Source organism: Caretta caretta, chromosome 2, assembly GCF_965140235.1.
Source record: "Caretta caretta isolate rCarCar2 chromosome 2, rCarCar1.hap1, whole genome shotgun sequence".
NCBI classification, from domain to species: Eukaryota; Metazoa; Chordata; order Testudines; family Cheloniidae; genus Caretta; species Caretta caretta.
Window position 1 is genome coordinate 189650041 of NC_134207.1, and position 19656 is coordinate 189669696.

The 19656-nt window shown below is 42.8% G+C and overlaps 1 protein-coding gene across 2 annotated transcripts in view; it reads left to right on the forward strand.

Annotated features, from left to right (window-relative positions):
• LIMD1 (LIM domain containing 1) overlaps window positions 1-19656 on the forward strand; it is a 68620-nt gene that overhangs the window by 4283 nt on the left and 44681 nt on the right. For both annotated transcript variants that reach the window (XM_048838850.2, XM_048838849.2), the window contains one exon: window positions 12380-12481. In XM_048838850.2, the coding sequence (XP_048694807.1) occupies window positions 12380-12481 (102 nt within the window). The remainder of the gene's footprint in view (window positions 1-12379; window positions 12482-19656) is intronic.

Sequence of the window (19656 nt, forward strand, 5' to 3'; positions counted from 1 at the left end):
TATAGGCTGCTGTGTGGCTACACAGCTTACAGGAGACTTAGGTGGGGGCTGGAGCCTGGCTGCTGCCCAGGCTCTCGGGTCTCCGCTTTGAGCCTGGCTGTCATCTGGGCTTGGAACCGTCTGGGAGCCTGGGCGGCAGCTGGGCTTGGAGCAGTGAGCTCCACCAAGAGCTGAGAGCCCATGCTCTCAGCCCCCCACGCTGCCCCTCTTAAATCGGTGCAAGCGCTGCTGGTGAGGATGTGCTCCACCAACAGAAGGAGGGTAGTGTGGACATGAAAAACCACAATAATTACTGCCACAGCTGTATGTCGACTTAAGTTTGTAGTGTAGACATGCCCTTATATACATGGGTTGAACATCCCAAATGTAGCAGTAGCTTGAACTCTCCTTCCTAATATGAAGTAACATTTTTCACCTCTGTGCATCTTGATCCCTATGCAGACTTACAAACACAAACCAGGGGAAGGATTTCATGCTTTCAGCTTACTCTTGCTGCTTCTTGAAGGCCACCATTGCTGGTGCCAGCACGGGCAGTCTATACACCAATGATACTTAAGCACTCTGGTCTTGCCAACATTACTATGAACTTCACAATAAACGACTGCAAGCTAGGTAGCTGCCAATATTGGTATCCGAAGGACATATAGATTGTTTCTCCCAAAGGTTAGTTGAGAACTGCATGGAAAGCATATTCCAGAATATCAATATGTGATGTTCCCCTGATAGAGAGTATAGTTGTAATCAAATTTAGTCCAATGAAAGGGCAGATGGAGTAAAATGCCTATTGTGTCACATTACAATGTCTTGTGTTCTTTTTGCTGCTTTTTGAGGATAGTGTTTTAAATACCATTCCTCTACTCTGAATATAGAATGGTCCACTGACAAGGCCGTGAGATCCTCTTCAATAGAGGATGCTACTTGGATTTTGGATTCACGCTGCTTTGAATGGGTGAACAGAGGAGCTAGGCTATACATACTTTAAAGTGTGTGTAGGAAGCAGGGGCATGCCAGAGCAGGTGCATGTAATGGATAACTAGATTTATACCGCCTTTAAATTGACAGTAATGCAAGGAATGTGCTTTTTAACTTTCAGGAAGCATGCGGTGATGTAATGGTATTTTGGTAACATGCAAGGTCTATATGGTGGGTCCACTGAATTATTTTTATCAGGATCCTGGGGAGGGGGAAGAGATGGAGGCTCCTTAATTCCCAGAAGGATCCAGTGACAAACTCCTACTAGGAAGCTATACATGCGTTAGGGAGCAGAAATGCTAGGGGAAGAAATAGAATTTGCAGCAGCTTTGAGTCCCAGATCTATGAAGGGAGGTTTAGTGGTGACTTCCTGGAATATTTTGAAAGACTTGATACAGTGCAGAAGTATTGTAAACTATTGCTGTCGTCGTCTTGCTCTCTCATTTTCACTTTTATGCATTCAGTATACTATTTGTTACTCAGGGATAAAGCACTGAATTGTCTCTAGAGAGACAAAGAGGGTGAGGTAGTCTCTTTTATTGGACCAACTTCTGTCGATGAGAGAGACAAACTTTTGAGGCACACAAGAGGCTCTCAAGCTTGTCTCTCTCACCAACAGAAGTTGGTCCAATAAAAGAGATTACCTCACCCACCTTGTCTCTCTAATAACCTGGTACCAACATGGCTACACTACATTGCATACAGCGAGTTGACTTGAGGAATTCTAAGTACTGTATTACAGATCTGTTTTTTCACTAAGCCAGTTCCTCAAGCTACCAAAACTTAGTATTAAAAATAATTATTTTTATGTAACAATGATTTAAAAAGAGAACAGCAACAGTTTGTTTTGTTTTAAACATTCCTCTGCATTATTGTGAACTCAAATGCAACACCTCTGCTGTTACCTCAGAACCAGGAATTGAAATTGGCTAGAGACACAGGTGCAAATGATTGTTCCTGAAAATGCTTTCTTGTTTGGTAATCTGAAATGCTATTCGTAACACAAGTGTCAGGAATGGATGTTATTAATAAAGAGCTGTGCTTCTAACAAGGGAGATTTTTGTATCTACTACTGTGTGAAAACCAACTTTGGTAAACGCGAACTTTTTTTTAAAGGACTAAATCCAATATAGATAGGATTCCTCTGAGGAGTAACAGACTGTCTAGTTATCTGCCAACACAAGATTACCAGATTACCATACAAAATACTTCTGGCTTCTCAAACCATATATGGTATGGGAAAGGAAGGAAAGAATCAAAGAAGTCCGGATTTTTCAATAATGCATACGTATAAGCAGTGTCAGAAAAATGAGTCTTGCTTGGGGGTCTCGAGCTTTTTTCATTTTAAGAGTGTTTTCTGAAATGCTGACTTCACTGCAATGGATTATGCAGTATTTCAAAAAAGACATAAGGAAACTGAGGGGCTATCTGTACAGTCAAAATCAAAGGCTATTATCCAACTTTTGGTTAGGAATAAAAAACTTTGAGGGGTCTGTTTCTGCTACAGTGGAGAAAGAGCCCTGAGTCCATGTGACACAGATCTGGAAGTTAACTTTGATTTTATTAAAGTTTTAGACTGCCGTTGTCAAGGAAGCCTGTGGGAGCTAGGTGCCTGAATCAAATGAATTTCTGTGGTATTGGGGTGCCTAACTTTTTCCTTAGGTTCCTTTGAAATTTCCTCATCTTCTCTCACTGGCTAAAGTTAAGGCTAGATTTTCAGGTGTGAGCACAGCAGGTGGACTGCAGAAATGTGCCCACTGTGTTGTAAGAGAACACAGAATTCTGAATGAAAATCATACAGTTCCAGGCCTGATCATGCACCATCGAAGCCAATAAACCTCTTACTGTTGATTTCAATGGAACATGATTAAGCCAAGTGTGCCTGACTGTCCATTTGTATGTGCAGTTACCCAGTTTGCATGTACAAACTCAGGTTTTTGCAGGTGAAACAGCTGTGCACACACATTATGAGTGTACCTCTTGTGCCCATAGATGGAAATTTGGCTCTTAGTGTTTTAAAGACACTGGTTATCAGTAGCATTTTAAAACAAACTCAATGTGTTTTTTCATATTATGAGTGATTCTTAGATTTTTAAGGTCTAAATCCTCTCATTACTACTCAAGGTAGAGCTGATAAGCTGTTGGTATTTTATCAGAGCCCCAGGCATCCTAGTTTGAAGCTGAACACTGAGATGCTTTGTAGCAGGCAAGCAGAGTGGATCATGTAGTTGAGTTTGAGGATTTTTCCTTTCACCAAATTAGAACTCAAGATGAATCATTTACCCAAGTGGAGACTTGGACTCTTGGCATGTGCAGATGGGTATAATTAGTTGTCAGAGCAGAGGGCAGTTGTGTAGTGAACTTGGTGTTTCACTGCACAATCCTTGCAATCCGATAGCTGGTATTGCCACCAAAATGTTTCAAATGCTGAAAAGGTAATTTGAGGGCTGCTGCAGTGGGAACCTCAGGTAAAAATAGAAGAATTTTCTGAGATTTGTTTTACATGCATACTTTATGGGCTGGAGATAAGGGCAGCTTTCCCTGTGGAAATGTGTGAATGTGTTCATTTCTTCCTGCTAGATGCATGGCGGTTGCTAGAAAAGCTCTGATGCTGGAAGAAGTTTCATGTGTGCGGTGCGGGGAGAGGGGGGCAGGAAGAGGGGAATCGTGCAGTAACTCTTCCAACATTCCTCATTTCAGAACATGAATTAGTACACTTGTGGACAACACAAAGCTTATCTCTGTGCAAGGAAGCAAGTGAATAAATATTTGCCTGGGATATGACTCTTTAGGATTAAAGCTGTATATGGCCCTCCTCCCCTCTCCTGGAAGCTGAACTAGACTTTGTAAATAAAAATGGCTATTTTAAAGGGGGGGAGAGAGCAGTGACTGAGGATCAGCAGTGGTGGTGGTGAGGAAAAGGCTGCAAAAGATATGGAGCCTGATTCACTCTGCCCTGTACTTGCTGAAGTCTTTTACACCAGTGCAATGTGAGTGTAAAATGCCACCAAATCAGAATGGTAGCATTTTGTGCTCACTTTGCACAAGGGTAAGTGACACCACAAGGTGTAGGATAACTGTGAATCAGGCCTAGGGGCTTTAAACACCTTGGACCAAGTTTTCACAAGTGCGCAGACTATGGGTAATGTGTAAAAATTGCATGTAGTGACCTGTTTCCTCTTTGCATACCCAATTATCTGCATGGGCAGTTAGCAGACTTGTGCCAACCATTGAGTGGTGACTGAATAGGTATTTAGCCACATTTGCCAAGGACTCACTATTCACATGAGCCTCCATCCCGCTTTGGAAATTGGTTCTTTGAGGAGCATTATTATTAAGTGTTGTTTTGTAGTATGCAAGGGCCTGCCAAGCACCTCTCAGTACACAGGCTCCTGCCCCAAAGAGCTAACAATGATAATGGCACTGGCCTCCTTTGTAAAGCACTTTGAGATGTACTGATGAAAAGTGCTATAAAAAACCTAGGTGGCAATGGTAGTACGTTCTAACGTAGCCATGGCTCAGTGAAATGTGCAACCACAAAACAGAATTGGGGTATGGGGAAGGTCAGGAGTTAGAGCAATGAGATTAGAGTTACTTGGGAAGGGGAATGTGCACACCATTTGGAAGCAAGTTGTGTCCTTCCTTTCGTTTTTTATAATGTTGTGTCGTTGATTTAGTTCTTGTGGTCCTCATGGTAGAAATGGGTTTTCAGGAGGGAGAATGAGAAGACAGTAGTGGCCAGCCAGTAGTCAAGACTCATAATTGATGGAGCATAGGGGTGAGATGGGAACAACATAAGAAAAAAGGTGGGGGAGAGTTAACGCAAAAAGCAAGACCATGACACTTGTAGCTGTTGGGTGCAAATATGTGGGAAAGAACATACAGAAACTGTATTGGAGACATTTAAATGAAAACAACTTTATTTTTCTTTCCAAATGTGACTAATTGCTTCTACGTAAATCTAGCCAGCTATCAGGAGGGGCCACAAACATGCTTTAGTTAATATTAATGGCTGTAATTCTTGAAGCAACATAACAGCTAAATAACTGTTAAAACTGCTGGTGAAGAATGAAATTAGTTATCAGAACCAAATGTAGGTATCAAGGGTTATAGAGAATAAATGAGAGGAATAAGAGCCACAGAATTGCTAAATGCCAACTCCAGATTTTGACCCAGTAAAGGGTCTTTATTGTATCACCCAAGTCTACCCTGAGTCATGCCCATGTTGTCTCCTCATCATCAGGGGCTGTATTGGTGAAATGGCAGAATGTGGCCTATTGTCTGAACCAAAGTATCATACCCTCACATTCTCCCCTCTATGGCTAAGGCTTTCTGCTGAGAAAGTACAGGGGGGCACAGATTTAAATGTGGCAGTGAAATATTTTGATTTGGACTCTATGTCCCAAAAGTTCATTGAAAAACTGTGTTATTGCTTTTCAACTGAACAGACTTTGGTGGATGAAAGTGTAAGGCCCCAATCAGTCGTACAGAATGCTATAATTCAGCATCATTTCATTGAATTCTTAGCGAATTAGGGATTATAAGGAATTAGAAATGAAGTAGTAACATTTGGAGGAGAAAATGTTGTTTCGACTTTGAAATTTGTGGCAAACAGAAATCCAATTGTTGAACTTAGTGGGTGGGACTGACATTTTGGATGATACCAGAGGATCAGATTCTGCTTCTGACAGCTCTGGGATGTCTTCTGACCTGCTAGACATGTGAGCCTGGGCTGTTTCCGGTGGCAGCGTTTCTGATTAATTAAAATGAGGAAACTAAGTATAAGAGTTGGGACACAGCTTGCAAGACTTGTTTTCAATCCCAGCTGTGCTCCAAAGGTCCTGTTGTTCAGAGCCTCAGATGTAACATGGGGCAGTTGCTTTCCACATGATGCTAAATGGAACAGTGACTTCTTTGTTGATCAGAGGCAAGCTGCCCTAGAAGCAGAAATTAAACTGAAATCAGCAATTTATGTCCTTTCCCTTTCCAAATATGGTTACCATTCTACCAGTGCACTTGAGTGTGAACTTACTAGCACTTCACATGTGTAATTTTTCAGGCTCGTCATAGTACTGACAAAAGAGATACCTTAGAGTACATTTTAATAATACACTGTGCAGGGTTAAAGGTGTGTTGCCTGATTTTCAGATGTGGATAATTTAATAGAACGTCTTCATCCTGTGTTTTTAGATGCTCAAGTTGGCACTTGCTTGCCTAAATAATGTGCAGGTCTGAGCATCCAAATGCAGATACAGGCATCCTACTAAGGCACTCATTTTTGAAACATAAGCATATATACAGTATTCAGCCTTATGCTTGAAGTTGAGGAATAAGATTTCTCTACTTTTACTCAGGCCTAATCTATAGTAGGAAATTTCCTTGTTGCAGCTGGTGAGTATCAGTGACATGTAGCTAAACTGATGGTGATAACTGTTAAACTGTAGGTATAGGCCAGTAGAAAGCACACTCAGCAGCATTACAAAACCCTGGAGTTAGGACTTGCTTGGAGCAGGGCATAACTACAGTTCTGAAATGGAGTTGAACACTGTGTGTACTGCTCTCCTCTGGCAATTAACCTGTGATCAGCTGTAGCTCAGCATACATTTTGCAGATTCCTGTCATCAGCGATAGGTTTGTCCTAGTGTAGAGCAGGCCTGAAAGAGCAGGTTCATCATGGCAGTAGGGGGTGAGCTGGGAGGGCTGTAGAGACTGACTAGTGTAAGGTAAAAATTATAATTAATTCTGTAGTTTTTTTTTTCTTTGGAAGGGGTCAGGTTAAAATGAGAGGTAAAGGCTTTCTGATATACATTGCTAACACCACCTTAGCATAGTAATAGAAGTGAACACCCATCCCTGGAGTAATACCATTGACTTCAGTGTATTACACCAAAGTTGAATTTGGCCCAATGTTTTTTTTGGTTTGTTTTTAAAAGAACCTTTAGGTCTGTAGTGTGATAAGTTGTCACTGATCATGATAATGGCAGCATTTAAATAGCACTGCTTAGGACTGGAATTCAGCAACTCTGGTGAAACGAACTGGATGGTGAGTATCAGAGGGGGTAGCCGTGTTAGTCTGTGTCCACAAAAACAACGAGGAGGCTGGTGGCACTTTAAAGATGAACAGAGATTTATTTGGTAGCTTTTCTTGGGCTGCTGTCATTTGGCGAGGGACAGCCGTGCAGAAAATTAAATAGCTGTCGTGTTGTATTGTGTGCCAACGTTCCATTGGGCCATTGTCGCTTTCACACAGATCTATCCATCACGTGATGCAGCAAGAAAGGTATGTTTTTATCCTACATGCCTGGTGCATTAAGTGTAAAGCAATTAAGGCAATTACACAGCACAGATGGCTCCATCTGGGTGGGGCATAATGTGGCTCAAACTATTTTAGTACTTTTCAGGAGACTTGGCCTGTGAGATGAATTACAGATGTTGTCCCTCTCTGAATTGTAGTTGTTGTTACTACTGATTCATATTGCGTATCTGGATGCTTTCTGGAGAGGAAGAAATGATCTGGAGGTTTAATGGAGAAAAAGTACATTTGCATGTACAAGGAAAAAAGTTAGGCACCTTTTTTAATAAAATAAGTGTATCGATTCTGCAGAAAGACCAATAACTGTCATGGAAGGATCTTAAAACTGAAAAATCTGCAGTTTTCCTGCTTTCCAGCATCCTTGGTTCTAGGCAAGAGGGAATCTTACAAATTAGCCTTGAGCTATGTATGTCAGATGACAGGACAAAATGTTGGGTTGTATCAGACTTTGACTTACTATATATGCATTTGAAAGGTCAGGTTTTCCTCTTTTTATGCCCCAAATGCCTACACAACTTAGCTTATCTGCTATTCTCTCTCTCTCCACCCTGTTTTACTTTCAGATAATGCATGTTGTAATAAATATCTAAAATAGCTTTGCTCTCTGTTTGAGAAATCCAGCAAGTTTTGCCAAGTGACTGGCATGTTGGTGTGTATCCATAACCAGCTGGTGTGTTTGTTTAGACCACACTTGGACAAGTAGAATAGCTTTCTGTTCTTCTCAGTCTTATGATGGGATTCTTTCCAGTTCTGCTCTTTGGATCTGACCACACTAGGGCTTGGAACTGTGTTTGTAACCATTTTCAGAGTTTTCGCCTACTGCATTGTAATGTGCTCAGGGATACTGTGTAGTAGGAAGACTAGTATCTGCTTTTCAGCAACAGTGCAATTGTAGCTGTAGACGTGTCTCAGGCATTTTTACCACTGAATGATGAAAACTTGCTACCAGTGTTAGCAAGAGGGAGAAACGTTTGCTAAAAATCCATAGCCAGCCTGGTTCTGCCAGAGCCGTAGTTGACAACGCCTTTTGGACGCTGTTGCAGATAGATTAGTTTTGTTCCTAACGTGGATCAGACCTTTCAGTCACTGTTCCTAACGTGGATCAGACCTTTCAGTCACTTAAAATTAGTTTGAAACCTTAAATCAGCTATATAATCAGTTGTGACTAGGGTGACCAGATGTCCTGTTTTTAAAGGGACAGTCCCGTTTTTTGGGACTTTTTCTTATATAGGCACCTATTACCCCCCACCCCCGTCCCATTTTTTCACAGTTGCTATCTGGTCACCCTAGTTATGTCAATAGTGCTACCGATCCCAAATGAAGCCTGGACCTCACTGTGCTAGGCACTATACACACGTATAGTAAGAGACAGTACCTGTTTCAGAGAGTTTTACAGTCTGACTAGATCAGACAGACTACAGACAGACTAGATCAGACAGACAAAGGGTGGAAGGAGTCACAGGGAGGTGAAGTGACATTCCCATGATCACCTAGCACAGGGGTGGGCAAACTTTTTGGCCTGAGGGCCACATCTGGCCCCAAACGGTCTGGCCTCTGCCCCCTATCCCCCCTCCCACTTCCTGCCCCCTAACTACTCCCCTCAGAACTCCTGACCTATCCACACTCCCGTCCCCAACAGGCCCCACGGGACTCCCGCCCCTATCCAACTTCCCCCCTCAAAACTCCTGACCCATCCAACCCTCCCTGATCCTTGTCCCCTGACTGCCCCCATCCAACCCCCCCTGCTCCCCGTCCCTTGAGTCCCAACCCCTGTCCACATTCCACCCCCAACAGGCCCCATGGGACTCCTGCCCCTATCCAACTGCCCCCTGCCCCCCTCAGAACCCCTGACCCATCCAACCCTCCCATCTCCTTGTCCCCTGACTGCCCCCTCCCGGGACCCCTGCCCCTAACTGCCCCCCTGGACTCCACTCCCTATCTAACCCCCCCCCGCCCTGCTCCTTGGCCCCTTCATTCCCCCCCACCAAACCTCTGCCCTATCCAACAGCCCTGGCCCCTTTACATGCTGCTCAGAGCAGCATGTCTGGGAACTGCACCGCCCAGCCGAAGCCAGACACGCTGCCGCGCTGCTCTGCATGAGCTTGCAGCCCCGCTACCCAGATCGCTGCCCGAGTGGCAGCAGGGGAGGGGCCAAGGGCTAGCATCCTGGGCCAGGAGCTCAGGGGCTGAGCAGGATGGTCCCATGGGCTGGATGTGGCTTGCCGGCCGTAGTTTGCCCACCTCTGACCTAGCAGGTCAGTGCAGAGGCAGAAATAAACCCCAGGTCTATACCACCTCTGGTAAGTGTAGTAAACATAGATTACAACATTGTGGAAACAGAGCTGGCCCTGTTGAAAATGTTGACTGCTAATTTTTCAGATAATTTGAGCCTGATTCTGCATTAAAACTGGTCTGTGGTGATCATGTGATAATGCTTAGCACAGACAAGCTAGCTCCACTTGGTATTTATTTTGAGACAATAGCTTCCCTTTCTCTTCAGTCAGACAGTGGCTTTCCGGCATGCCTTTCATTGTGGATTCTATACAGAATTAGAGCAGCGAGGAATATTCCAATTCAAAAGCCATGAAGGAAATGGATAAGGGTGATTGCCCCTCCCCTCAAAACATGTAATTTGCTGTGCATCTTCCCAGCCCTCTGTTATGCTTGTGCTGTTTTTGAACATAGGAAAGTAGCAATAATTTGTAATGAGTAAAATTCCCGTTCAGTTGCAGAATTTCTGGACATTTCAGACTGAGGAAGGAGAGAAGCCTCAGTAATACTTGCCTCATGGAAATGGATTTAATTGTAATCTCTTTTCATTATCAAAAAAGATTTATTTGGAAATCAAACGGGACAAGTGTGGTAGGCAGTCATTAAACATGGTCTAGGCTGCCCTTTCTATGTGACTGCAGGGAGAGGGCAAAGCAGACTAATTGTAGGTTTTTATTGCTTGTGAGGCAATATCTGTTTCAAGGAAGATACAAGGCCAAGTCCAGCTATCACTGGGCACTGCCCCAAATTGAAACATATTAATTTTTAAAAGGGGTCTAACATAACCTCAAGTACATCTTGTAATCGTTCCTTGCTATAGCCCTCCTCTTCCTCCTATACACTCCCCTCTTCCCCCATTGCCATCTTTTATTGTGCTCTGTCTATTCAAGGCCTCATTCCTGCAATTCCATACTTTTATAGTCTCATTGATGTTCAATGGAACTGCTCATGCATGGGGCCTTAAACAGTAGACTCCTTGGTGGAAGGCCCTGTCCTTTTTTTTATTTGCCTGCCCAGCATCAGGCAACACCCAGGCTGTTATATACAGAGCAATAATCATAAAACACATTGATTTTTCAGTAAACAGCTAGGTAAACGCAACTACAAATTACTTATGTGGGGCTACATTGTCCCTCTAAGCCAGTGGTTCCCCAACTTGTTCCGTCGCTTGTGCAGGGAAAGCCCCTGCTGGGCAGGACCGGTTTGTTTACTTGCCGCGTCTGCAGGTTCAGTCGATCACGGCTCCCAGTGGCCGTGGTTCGCTTTTCCAGGCCAATGGGAGCTGCTGGAAGCAGCGCACAGCGGCCACTGGGAGCTGCAATTGGCTGAACCTGCGGACATGGTGGGCAAACAAACCTTCGCGGCCCGCCAGGGGCTTTCCCAGCACAAGTTGTGGAACAAGTTTCAGAACCACTGCTCGAGGCACAGGCCTGACCAAAGGGCAATGCGTAAAACGCACTACCCCAAGAGGCATCATGCTTCAGAGATATTCCTCTCTGGCTCTTGTTTGCTTCTTGGAGGAGGGAGAGGGTACGTTACTGCAGCCCTTGAAAGGATGTTTAATCTTCCCCCTGGTCTGGCCAGCTCCTCTTGCCAATGAGAGGGAGCAGAGCCAAGGTTCTGCGTCGTTCTTGACCCCTTGCTTGCTGTGGGGAGTGTTTTGGAGAGCTGGGGTGCTGCTTGGCAACAGAGCCTATCTGGAGATCTGTGTTGATCTTACTTGGCTGAGCAATAGGGTGTGGGGGTTACTCCCCCGTATTCTCCTGCGTAAGACAGGGACGCAGGCTAGTCCTTCTGGTTACAAAGGTTGCCCCCACCAGTCTCACAGTCAAAGCATTCAGTTTCATTCAACATGTCCTCTGTAATAGCACACTGGATGTGGGTGGATTTGTGTGCCAGCTCAGGCTAGCCTTCATAATCAAGATCATCTTATTCAGAGCCAACATATAGAGGCAGAGTTTTGGCTCCCTAAGATAAATCAGTGTGTGCATGCACTGGCTGCTGTTCATTCCACAGGCTGTTCTGAGAATCAAGTCCACACTAGCTTACTTCATTGCTATTACCAGCAAACATCTGTTCCACCAGATGGAATTGTTTTAAATGAACTGTGGGGTGGGAATCTGGCCCGGAATACATTGTATACATATGTAGATAATATTCACATTGAGACTTTCCTTTCAGAAGGTATCTTGGAAAGGGAAGAAATGCGGATTTGATGTTTAGTCTAGAGGCTGGATTAGTGGGCAGGCTCATGATTTTTGTGTTCAGCAGCAGCGGTAGTAAACTGAAATAGATGAAGATTTAAATTGATCAATTAAAGGGGAATCCTTCCTAGTTTCCTTAAGCCATTGTGGCAATCAAAAGGTACATTCTACACTGAAGTAGTGAAAGCTATTTGTCATTGAACAACCAAATAAGTTTCACTACCTTCAAGACTTTCTGAAGTTTTCTTTTTTATAGTGTGTGTGAGGTGGTTGGGAAAGTGTGGATGTGGGGAGGGAAGGGCATAAGTGTAGAAAACTGGGTCTTGAGATAGTCTTTCACATATTTACAGTGATGTGCACTCCACAAATCTGATGATAGCATCAGCCTTTAATAATAGTTTGCAAGGTGTATAATACTAAAATCGCCTAGCTTCCTCTGCTATGATGACTGTGTCTAACTTCTGCTGTTCGTTAATCGAGATGCACATATTAATGAGCCAGTGCTTCTGTTGCAGGTAAAGATCCTCTGCAGCTAAGCCATCTATTTCCTTTATGTGCACTTGTCATCTTAATACATTCTACCTCTGATCTCTCTTCTTTGTCATTATTTTATCTTCAGGAACCTGTGTGAAGTGCAGCCAAGGTGTGTATGGAGCAAACCAGGCTTGCCAAGCCATGGGGAATCTCTACCATGATGGCTGCTTCACCTGTGGAGCATGCAGTAAGTGTGTCTTTGCCTATATAGTAAAGAGAAACAAGGTAATAGAGCTTTACAGCAAATGGGTTTTCAGATCTTTTCAAAACATATGGTGTAGTTATTTATTTACATGGCAGGTTGCGTGTACCTGATGGATTCTGTTGCAGCTCTACTTTTTTTACATTAGTTCTTGCATGTCATTTAGATTAGGTGTTCTGGGTTATGCCTGCCTTCTACTAGATGGTATTTAAAGCAAGATAAAGCCCTTTAGCTATTTGTAAGTGCCTGTTCTCTTCCAATGCAGCTGTATCTTATGCACGGACCTTCATAGACCTAGAAGATTAGATGCAGGAATCACTGGGTGAAATTCCATGGCCTGAGTTGTGTATGTCAGACTAGATGATCCTATGATCCCTTCTTGCCTTAAAATCTAGGTGTCTCTAAGACAGATTCTTTGCCCAGAAGACTATACAATCTGAGGACCAGATATGAGAGTTCTGCATGTGACGGGCTAGCAGGATTGGGCCCTAAATTAAGTTATGTATAGCTATAGGCATTGTAAAGTAAGACACAGCTTTTTAGAATTGGAGCTAATTTGCGTTCTAGCTTCACTTTTTCTCAGTCAAGTTTTTATATCCCTGACCTGATTATTACATTTGTTTCAGTTGTGTCCATGCTATGTCTTGTTATCTTACACAGATGGCAGGATACATGCTGCACTTCCATAGTACTACCCCTATGTAGTATGTTGGTTCCCAGAATGGATTAGGAGTTGAAATGACTGACCATTGCCATTTGCTGATAAATGGGCTACTATGAAGAAAAATGGAACTACTGACACTTTATGCATAAACTCTGCCCTCTACTCTCTGCCCCCTCTCTCCCACACCCATGTTCATGCCTCTTTCACTCTGCTCCTTCCTGTGTACCAAGAATATTTGCTATCTTCCTATAAATCCCTCCCCAAAACCCATCTCTCTTGCCTTGCTTCCTGATATAGACTGCACAGGACTGGAAGACGACTTTTACCCTAAGAACTCGCCTTCAATCACTCTGTAGTATACTCTTCTCTTTTAATCCTCATCCTTGCTTTTGCAACTCCCTTCCATTGTCTAGTCTCATGTTCCATGTTTGTCTGATTAGACTGTAAATTCTTTGAGTGGGGGTAGGGAGCCACAGTTTGCTTTATTTTAATAATCTCCATAAGGTGCTCTGCAAAGTTATTGTGCTTGTAGTGTTTTTACTACAAATAATAACAATAATAGCGTTGCATTTCTATAATGCTTCCCATCTGAGGCTCTCCAAAGTGTTTTGTAAACACTAATGAGCTAAGCTTCACAATGCATATGCAAGGCAAGTAATTTGTCAAGGGCTGTCAAGCAATTTAAAAATATTAATTGTGTGTTTAAACAATAATAGAATACCATTTATTTAAATATTTTTGGATGTTTTCTACATTTCCAAATATATTGATTTCAGTTACAACACAGAATACAAAGTGACAGTGCTCACTTTATGTTTATTTTTTATTACAAATATTTGCACTGTAAAAAACAAAAGAAATAGTATTTTTCAATTCACCTCATACAAGTACTGTAGTGCAATCTCTTTATAATGAAAGTTGAACTTAAAAATGTAGAATTATGTACCAAATATAACTGCATTCAAAAATAAAGCAATGTAAAACTTTAGAACCTACAAATCCATTCAGTCCTACTTCAGCCAATCTTTCAGACAAACAAGTTTTGTTACAATTTGCAGGAGATAATGCTGCCCATGTCTTGTTTAAGATTCATATGTCCCTTCATGCTTCAACCTCCATTCCAGAGGACATGGGTCCATGATGGAAGCATGTCCTCTGGAATGGTGGCCAAATCATGAAGGGGCATATGAATGTTTAGCATATCTGACACATAAATACCTTGCAACGCTGGCTACAAAAGTGCCATGCGAACGTCTGTTCTCACTTTCAGGTGACATTGTAAATAAGAAGCAGGCAGCGGTATCTCCCGTACATGTAAACAAACTTGTTTGTCTTAGCGATTGGCTGAACAAGAAGTAGGACTGAGTGGATTTGTAGACTCTAAAGTTTTACATTGTTTTATTTCTAAATGCAGTTATTTAACAAAAAAAATCTACATTTGTAAGTTACACTTTCATGATAAAAGAGATTGCACTACAGTACTTGTATGAGGTGAATTGAAAAATACTATTTTATTTTTACAGTGCAAATATTTTTAATAAACAATAATATAAAGTGAGCACTGTACACTTTGTATTCTGTGTTGTAATAGAAATCAATACATTTGAAAACGTAGAAAAACATCCAAAAATATGCAATAAATTTCAGTTGATATTCTATTGTTTAACAGTACAATTAGTCACAATTAATTTTTTTAATCGCAATTAATTTTTTTGAGTTAATTGCGTGAGTTTACTATGATTAATCGGCAGCCCTAGGAATTTGTATTATCTCCATTTCACTGATGGAGAAACAGGCCTGGAAAGACAAAGTGACTTTCCCATGAACACACAGGAAGTCTATAGTAGAGCTAGGACTAACACCCTTCTCTTGATTCTAAAGCCTGTGCTCTGTCCATTATATATCCCTGTAGCTGCTAGTGTGTATTTAGAAATGTAGCTCCTTGTGGTGTATTTTGCAACAGTAAAAACCACACGGTGCATTTGCGTAACTGGAGTTTTATTTTCCAATATAAGGATTTCTTTCTCTGTTGCATTTAGAATTGTCAGCTTAGCGAGGCTGCAGGGAATGTGTCTTATCTATAGCTGTAAAGTGTGAGTAAATTTACAGAGCTGTATAAATGTTTTTTAATAATAGTTGAAACTTGAACTGTGCTCATCACACAGCTGTTAAAAGCTTACTGCATCGCTCACTTACATTTTCCTTTATAGACTGTTCCCCTGTCATATGATCAAAGATATGACTACGGAAAGGGTATGCTTACAGATGACATCTATTTTTAGAACATTCAGAAAGCAGCTTCTTCCTCTTTCACCCCCTATTCTCAGTTTATTTGGAATCCTCTGCAATACTTGTTCATAGTCCCCTGGCAGGGCTTTGCCAGTGGAACCCAGACCTCCATTCCATCCTAGGCTCCTGTTAAAAACAGTTCCAATGGTGAGGTCTGGCTGTCCTGAGCTTCCAAAATTACCACTGTGCAACTGTTGGTCAATAAATATGGACGTTATATCATCATTTTAGAGTTACTTGTATCCTATTTATAAGGAGACCAGCATTAAAGGCTTAAACATAGTTATTTCTATTTCTGTTCACATCTGTTCCAGCCCAGTGGAAACAGAAATCAGGGTTAATCCATTTCCAAATGTGCTGGCAGGGTGGGCTTGTTTTTATCCCTCTAGATTGTAAGAGTGACTATTTGCTTCAACTGCTGAGCCTAAAATACAGATCTTTTTATTTTCAACACATTTCAATGCAAGGTAAAATTATTTGCATTTCAGAATAGACCATATAGGTGGATTTATCTATGCCTGGAATCCAGCAAGGGAAAGCCTGCTTCTCCCTGCCAGTGCTGTAGCCAAAGACTCAATCTGGTTAGGAATCAGTGCAAAGGATTTCATATGGAAAGCTACCAATGGAAGCCTTCACTAAAATATATTTCAGCATGTGGGGAGAACAGGGGCATCAAACCCATAATTCAGAAGCCAGCATTTTCACATGTTATGCAGCCAGTAGCTGTTCACTTGCTTCAGGAAGTTGATAGAAACTTTTATTTTCTTACTAAAATTTAGTACATTACAGGAAGCACGTTCTGACTAATGTCAGAAACGAGGAGTGTAACAGACCTCCAGAAATCCACTTGCTTATACTAGGAAATGTAAGACTGGCATTCCTGTTTTAGCCTGATTGTATCTAATTATAACATCTGGCATAAAGCAATCAGCTGACATAGATCTCTAGTTGCCTGTGGTATATGATTTATGCATGGTGGGCCTAATCCTTGCCTCAGTTATACCAGTACATCCCCATTGACTGGGAGCAGAATTTGGCCCATTCCGTGTGTATAATTCTGCACTAGTAGACAGGCAGCGTTGGCCTCGCATAGGGGTCTGTTCCGCTCTCCATGTGCGTGGAAGTGTAACTGTTAGTGGGATTTACTGATAGGGCCACAGAGTGAGAAGGCTGTGTCCCTTAGTTATTCAGCCAGGTTCACCCCTTGGTTTTGCTAGCATAAACTGTTGAAAGTCAAATGGAGGGCCATACCCATTGGTGATAGACATAATGACGCAAGCTGCCTGTGATACTTGCTCTGCTGGAGAGAGCTAGTCATTGTACCCCACAAAGCAAATGAAACCAGGAAGGGCTGGGCCAGATGGAAGATGTGCTGAATCAGCACAACAATAAGGGAACCTCTGCTGGTAGGAGACCTGGAATATAGACTCCCCTCCCTTCCTCCCCGACCCAGTGTAAACCCTGAGAATGTAGGGCCATGGGTTCCACTGTCTGCCTTCCCTTGGGGTGAAAAGATGCTGCCCATCCATCCAGCCTCATAGGTGCCAGGTGTGAATCTGGTTCATTTTCTTTCAGCTGCCCTCATTGGATGGAGTTTCAGTAAATTCCTACTGCTTGTTTGCTTGCCGTAGGTGTGGCTCTAAGGTTTTTTGTTTGTTTTCTTTTTTGTTTTTTAAGAATCTTTATTATACCTTTGAGGGTGTTTGATTCTTTCCTTTTATGCTAGTCATCAGCAAACAAACAAAACTGGACATGCTTTATAGGTCAAAGTAACTACTTCCCTGACTGATTTGTTGTAACGGAGGAAAGGAAACACACTTTAAACATTACATGTTGTTGCTAGCGTAGTTCCGTTCTCTTTCCTGTCTTAACACTCATTTTAATTCAGAAGTATTAGCTCTGTTTTTTCATGTTTGTTTTGGTGTTTCTGTTTGTTAGTATTTTTGTGTGCATTACTCAGAATTATTTTAGAATCAATAAAAAGTTGAAGAGATTTGCAAGGGTATTTGCAATACCAAATATAAACATTAAACATGTGTTCTGAGCCATTCTAGAAGCTCAAGATTGGCCTGTTCCTGCTCCCATTGAAGTCCATGGCAAAACCCCTATTAATTCCAGAGGAGCAGGATCAGATCCCACTGACCCAGATTCTGTCCCCGGTTTCACTTGTATAAATTTGGAGTTTGACCAATGACTTCAGTGGAGTTATCCTGGATTTATACAAGTGTAAGTGAGAGTATAATTTGGCTCATTTTATACAGTATAGCAATTACTCAGTAAAACCTCAGTCCTGTGTGCTGTGCTCAATTAAATAGCATTCGCTTGGACAACTCACATGACTATAGTTACATATATGCTCTAGTGTTTGCAGGGTTGGGTGCAGTAATGGTATTTAAGGGGAACTCTTGGAAGCAGACCCTCAGAGGAGGCTTGTTTTCTCTCTCTCGCTCACACCAGCTGCCAAACAAACTTACACTGGAAGAAATTCACATTTAGAAAATGTCTACAAAGCAGCTAGAAGGTGTAATTTCCAGCTCAGTGCTCAAGTAGACGTAGGAGCACTAGCTCTGTTTGAGCTAGCATGCTAAAAATATCTACCTGCCCAAATCCAATCCCACCTGACTTCCTGGGTGCATATTTTGGCAGCAAGCCGGAGCCACTACCCGTGCCACTGCAGACTCACTGCTATTTTTAGTGTGCTAGGTCAAGCTGAGCTATCTGCCTATGCTGGGAATTATACCTCCAGCTGCTATGTAGAGATACCCTTAAAGGAGATGTCTTTTGGCTGCAAAACGTAGGTACAATGAGCTACTTCATCAACTTTCTTAGCATGCTTACATATTGGAGTGACAAGGTGTTGCATTTTTCCTGCTAGTTGTAGGTTTTGCTGGTCTGCCTGGGATTCTGGGGGTTTGCACATGTTTTGCTGAATTCTGTTTCTGAAACAGGCCTCTGTGGATTGCACTCTCTTAGTTGATCTTTCAGATGGTTTGCTTTGTCCTGTCTTGCCTTGCAGTTATAGGTGAAATGTACCTATAAGGGCTTTTTTCCCCCTTCTGTTATGGTGCATATTAAACTATTTCTGTTTATCATTCACTCTGTTGACCATAATTCAGATTAAAGAAGTATAGCTCTGTCATCAAGACAGGGATAATTTATGCCTTCCTGCACACTCTCTCCGCACCATACCATCGTACCACTGTTGTAGATTGTAGGAAACTTTCAAATGCCAGTAAAGTAAATGTTGATGTAAGCAGTATCAGGATGAGCTACACCCTGACATCTGGTGGTGAGGTGTGGCAAGTGGTGGAAGAGAACTTCAGGGGCCGATCTCATTTGCATAGGCACACCCACCCCGCCTAGAATGAGGCCATAGCTGCCCAAATGGTCACTTTGGCTGCTGTGGGATCCCCAGTGTCTCTGTTATTGGGGCAGGAAGAATAAATTGTTATTACCCTGATTATAGGAACTGTGCTTGGAACTGTACTTGGCCTTTTGTTATGATGGAGGGACTCACCATCAACTAAGTAGCACTCGCTAGGCAAGGGTCATGGGTTTTAAAACTCTGTGACTGGAGAGAGGCTGGGGACAAGTATTAATATTTGGTGGCATGGGCCCCTTGGTGAGGGCCTTACATGCTAATTGCACTTCCTCCTCTCTCCACTGTGGAATATCAGAGCTAATTTTGATTCCATTAGGAGTCTAGTTACAGGCTGCTGAGCTCACTTTGGGCTAATGGTGTACCAGCACTGAGGCTCCCCTACTGCAAGCTGAATTCACCAAAGAGCTGAACTGACTAAGAGCTGAAATCACTGAGTGTTGTGTTAAGTAGTGGGGGAGCCTGAAGATATATTGTGGAGCAGTTTGTGGATGGCTGGAGTGCCTTGTGGACAGGCCAGTGGAGCAGTTCGTAGGACTGTGGGAGCTGCTTGTGGGACGCGGAGCAGTTTGTGGACCGGCTGGTAGAGCAGTTCGTGGGACGGCGGGAGCTGCTTGTGGGCCTCGGAGCGGAGCTGAGCGAAGGAGTTTGTGGGGTGGCTGGCGAAGCGAAGCGAAGGCCTGTGGAGCTGTGGGGCGGTCAACTTCAGATCATGTAAGGTGCCTCTTACCCCTGTCCCATCTCCACCTAGGTTGGGAGGTAAAGCTCCGCAGATAAACTTTTGAACTCTGGGGCTGTCCTGACCAGGGACAGAGACTTTTGGGTCAT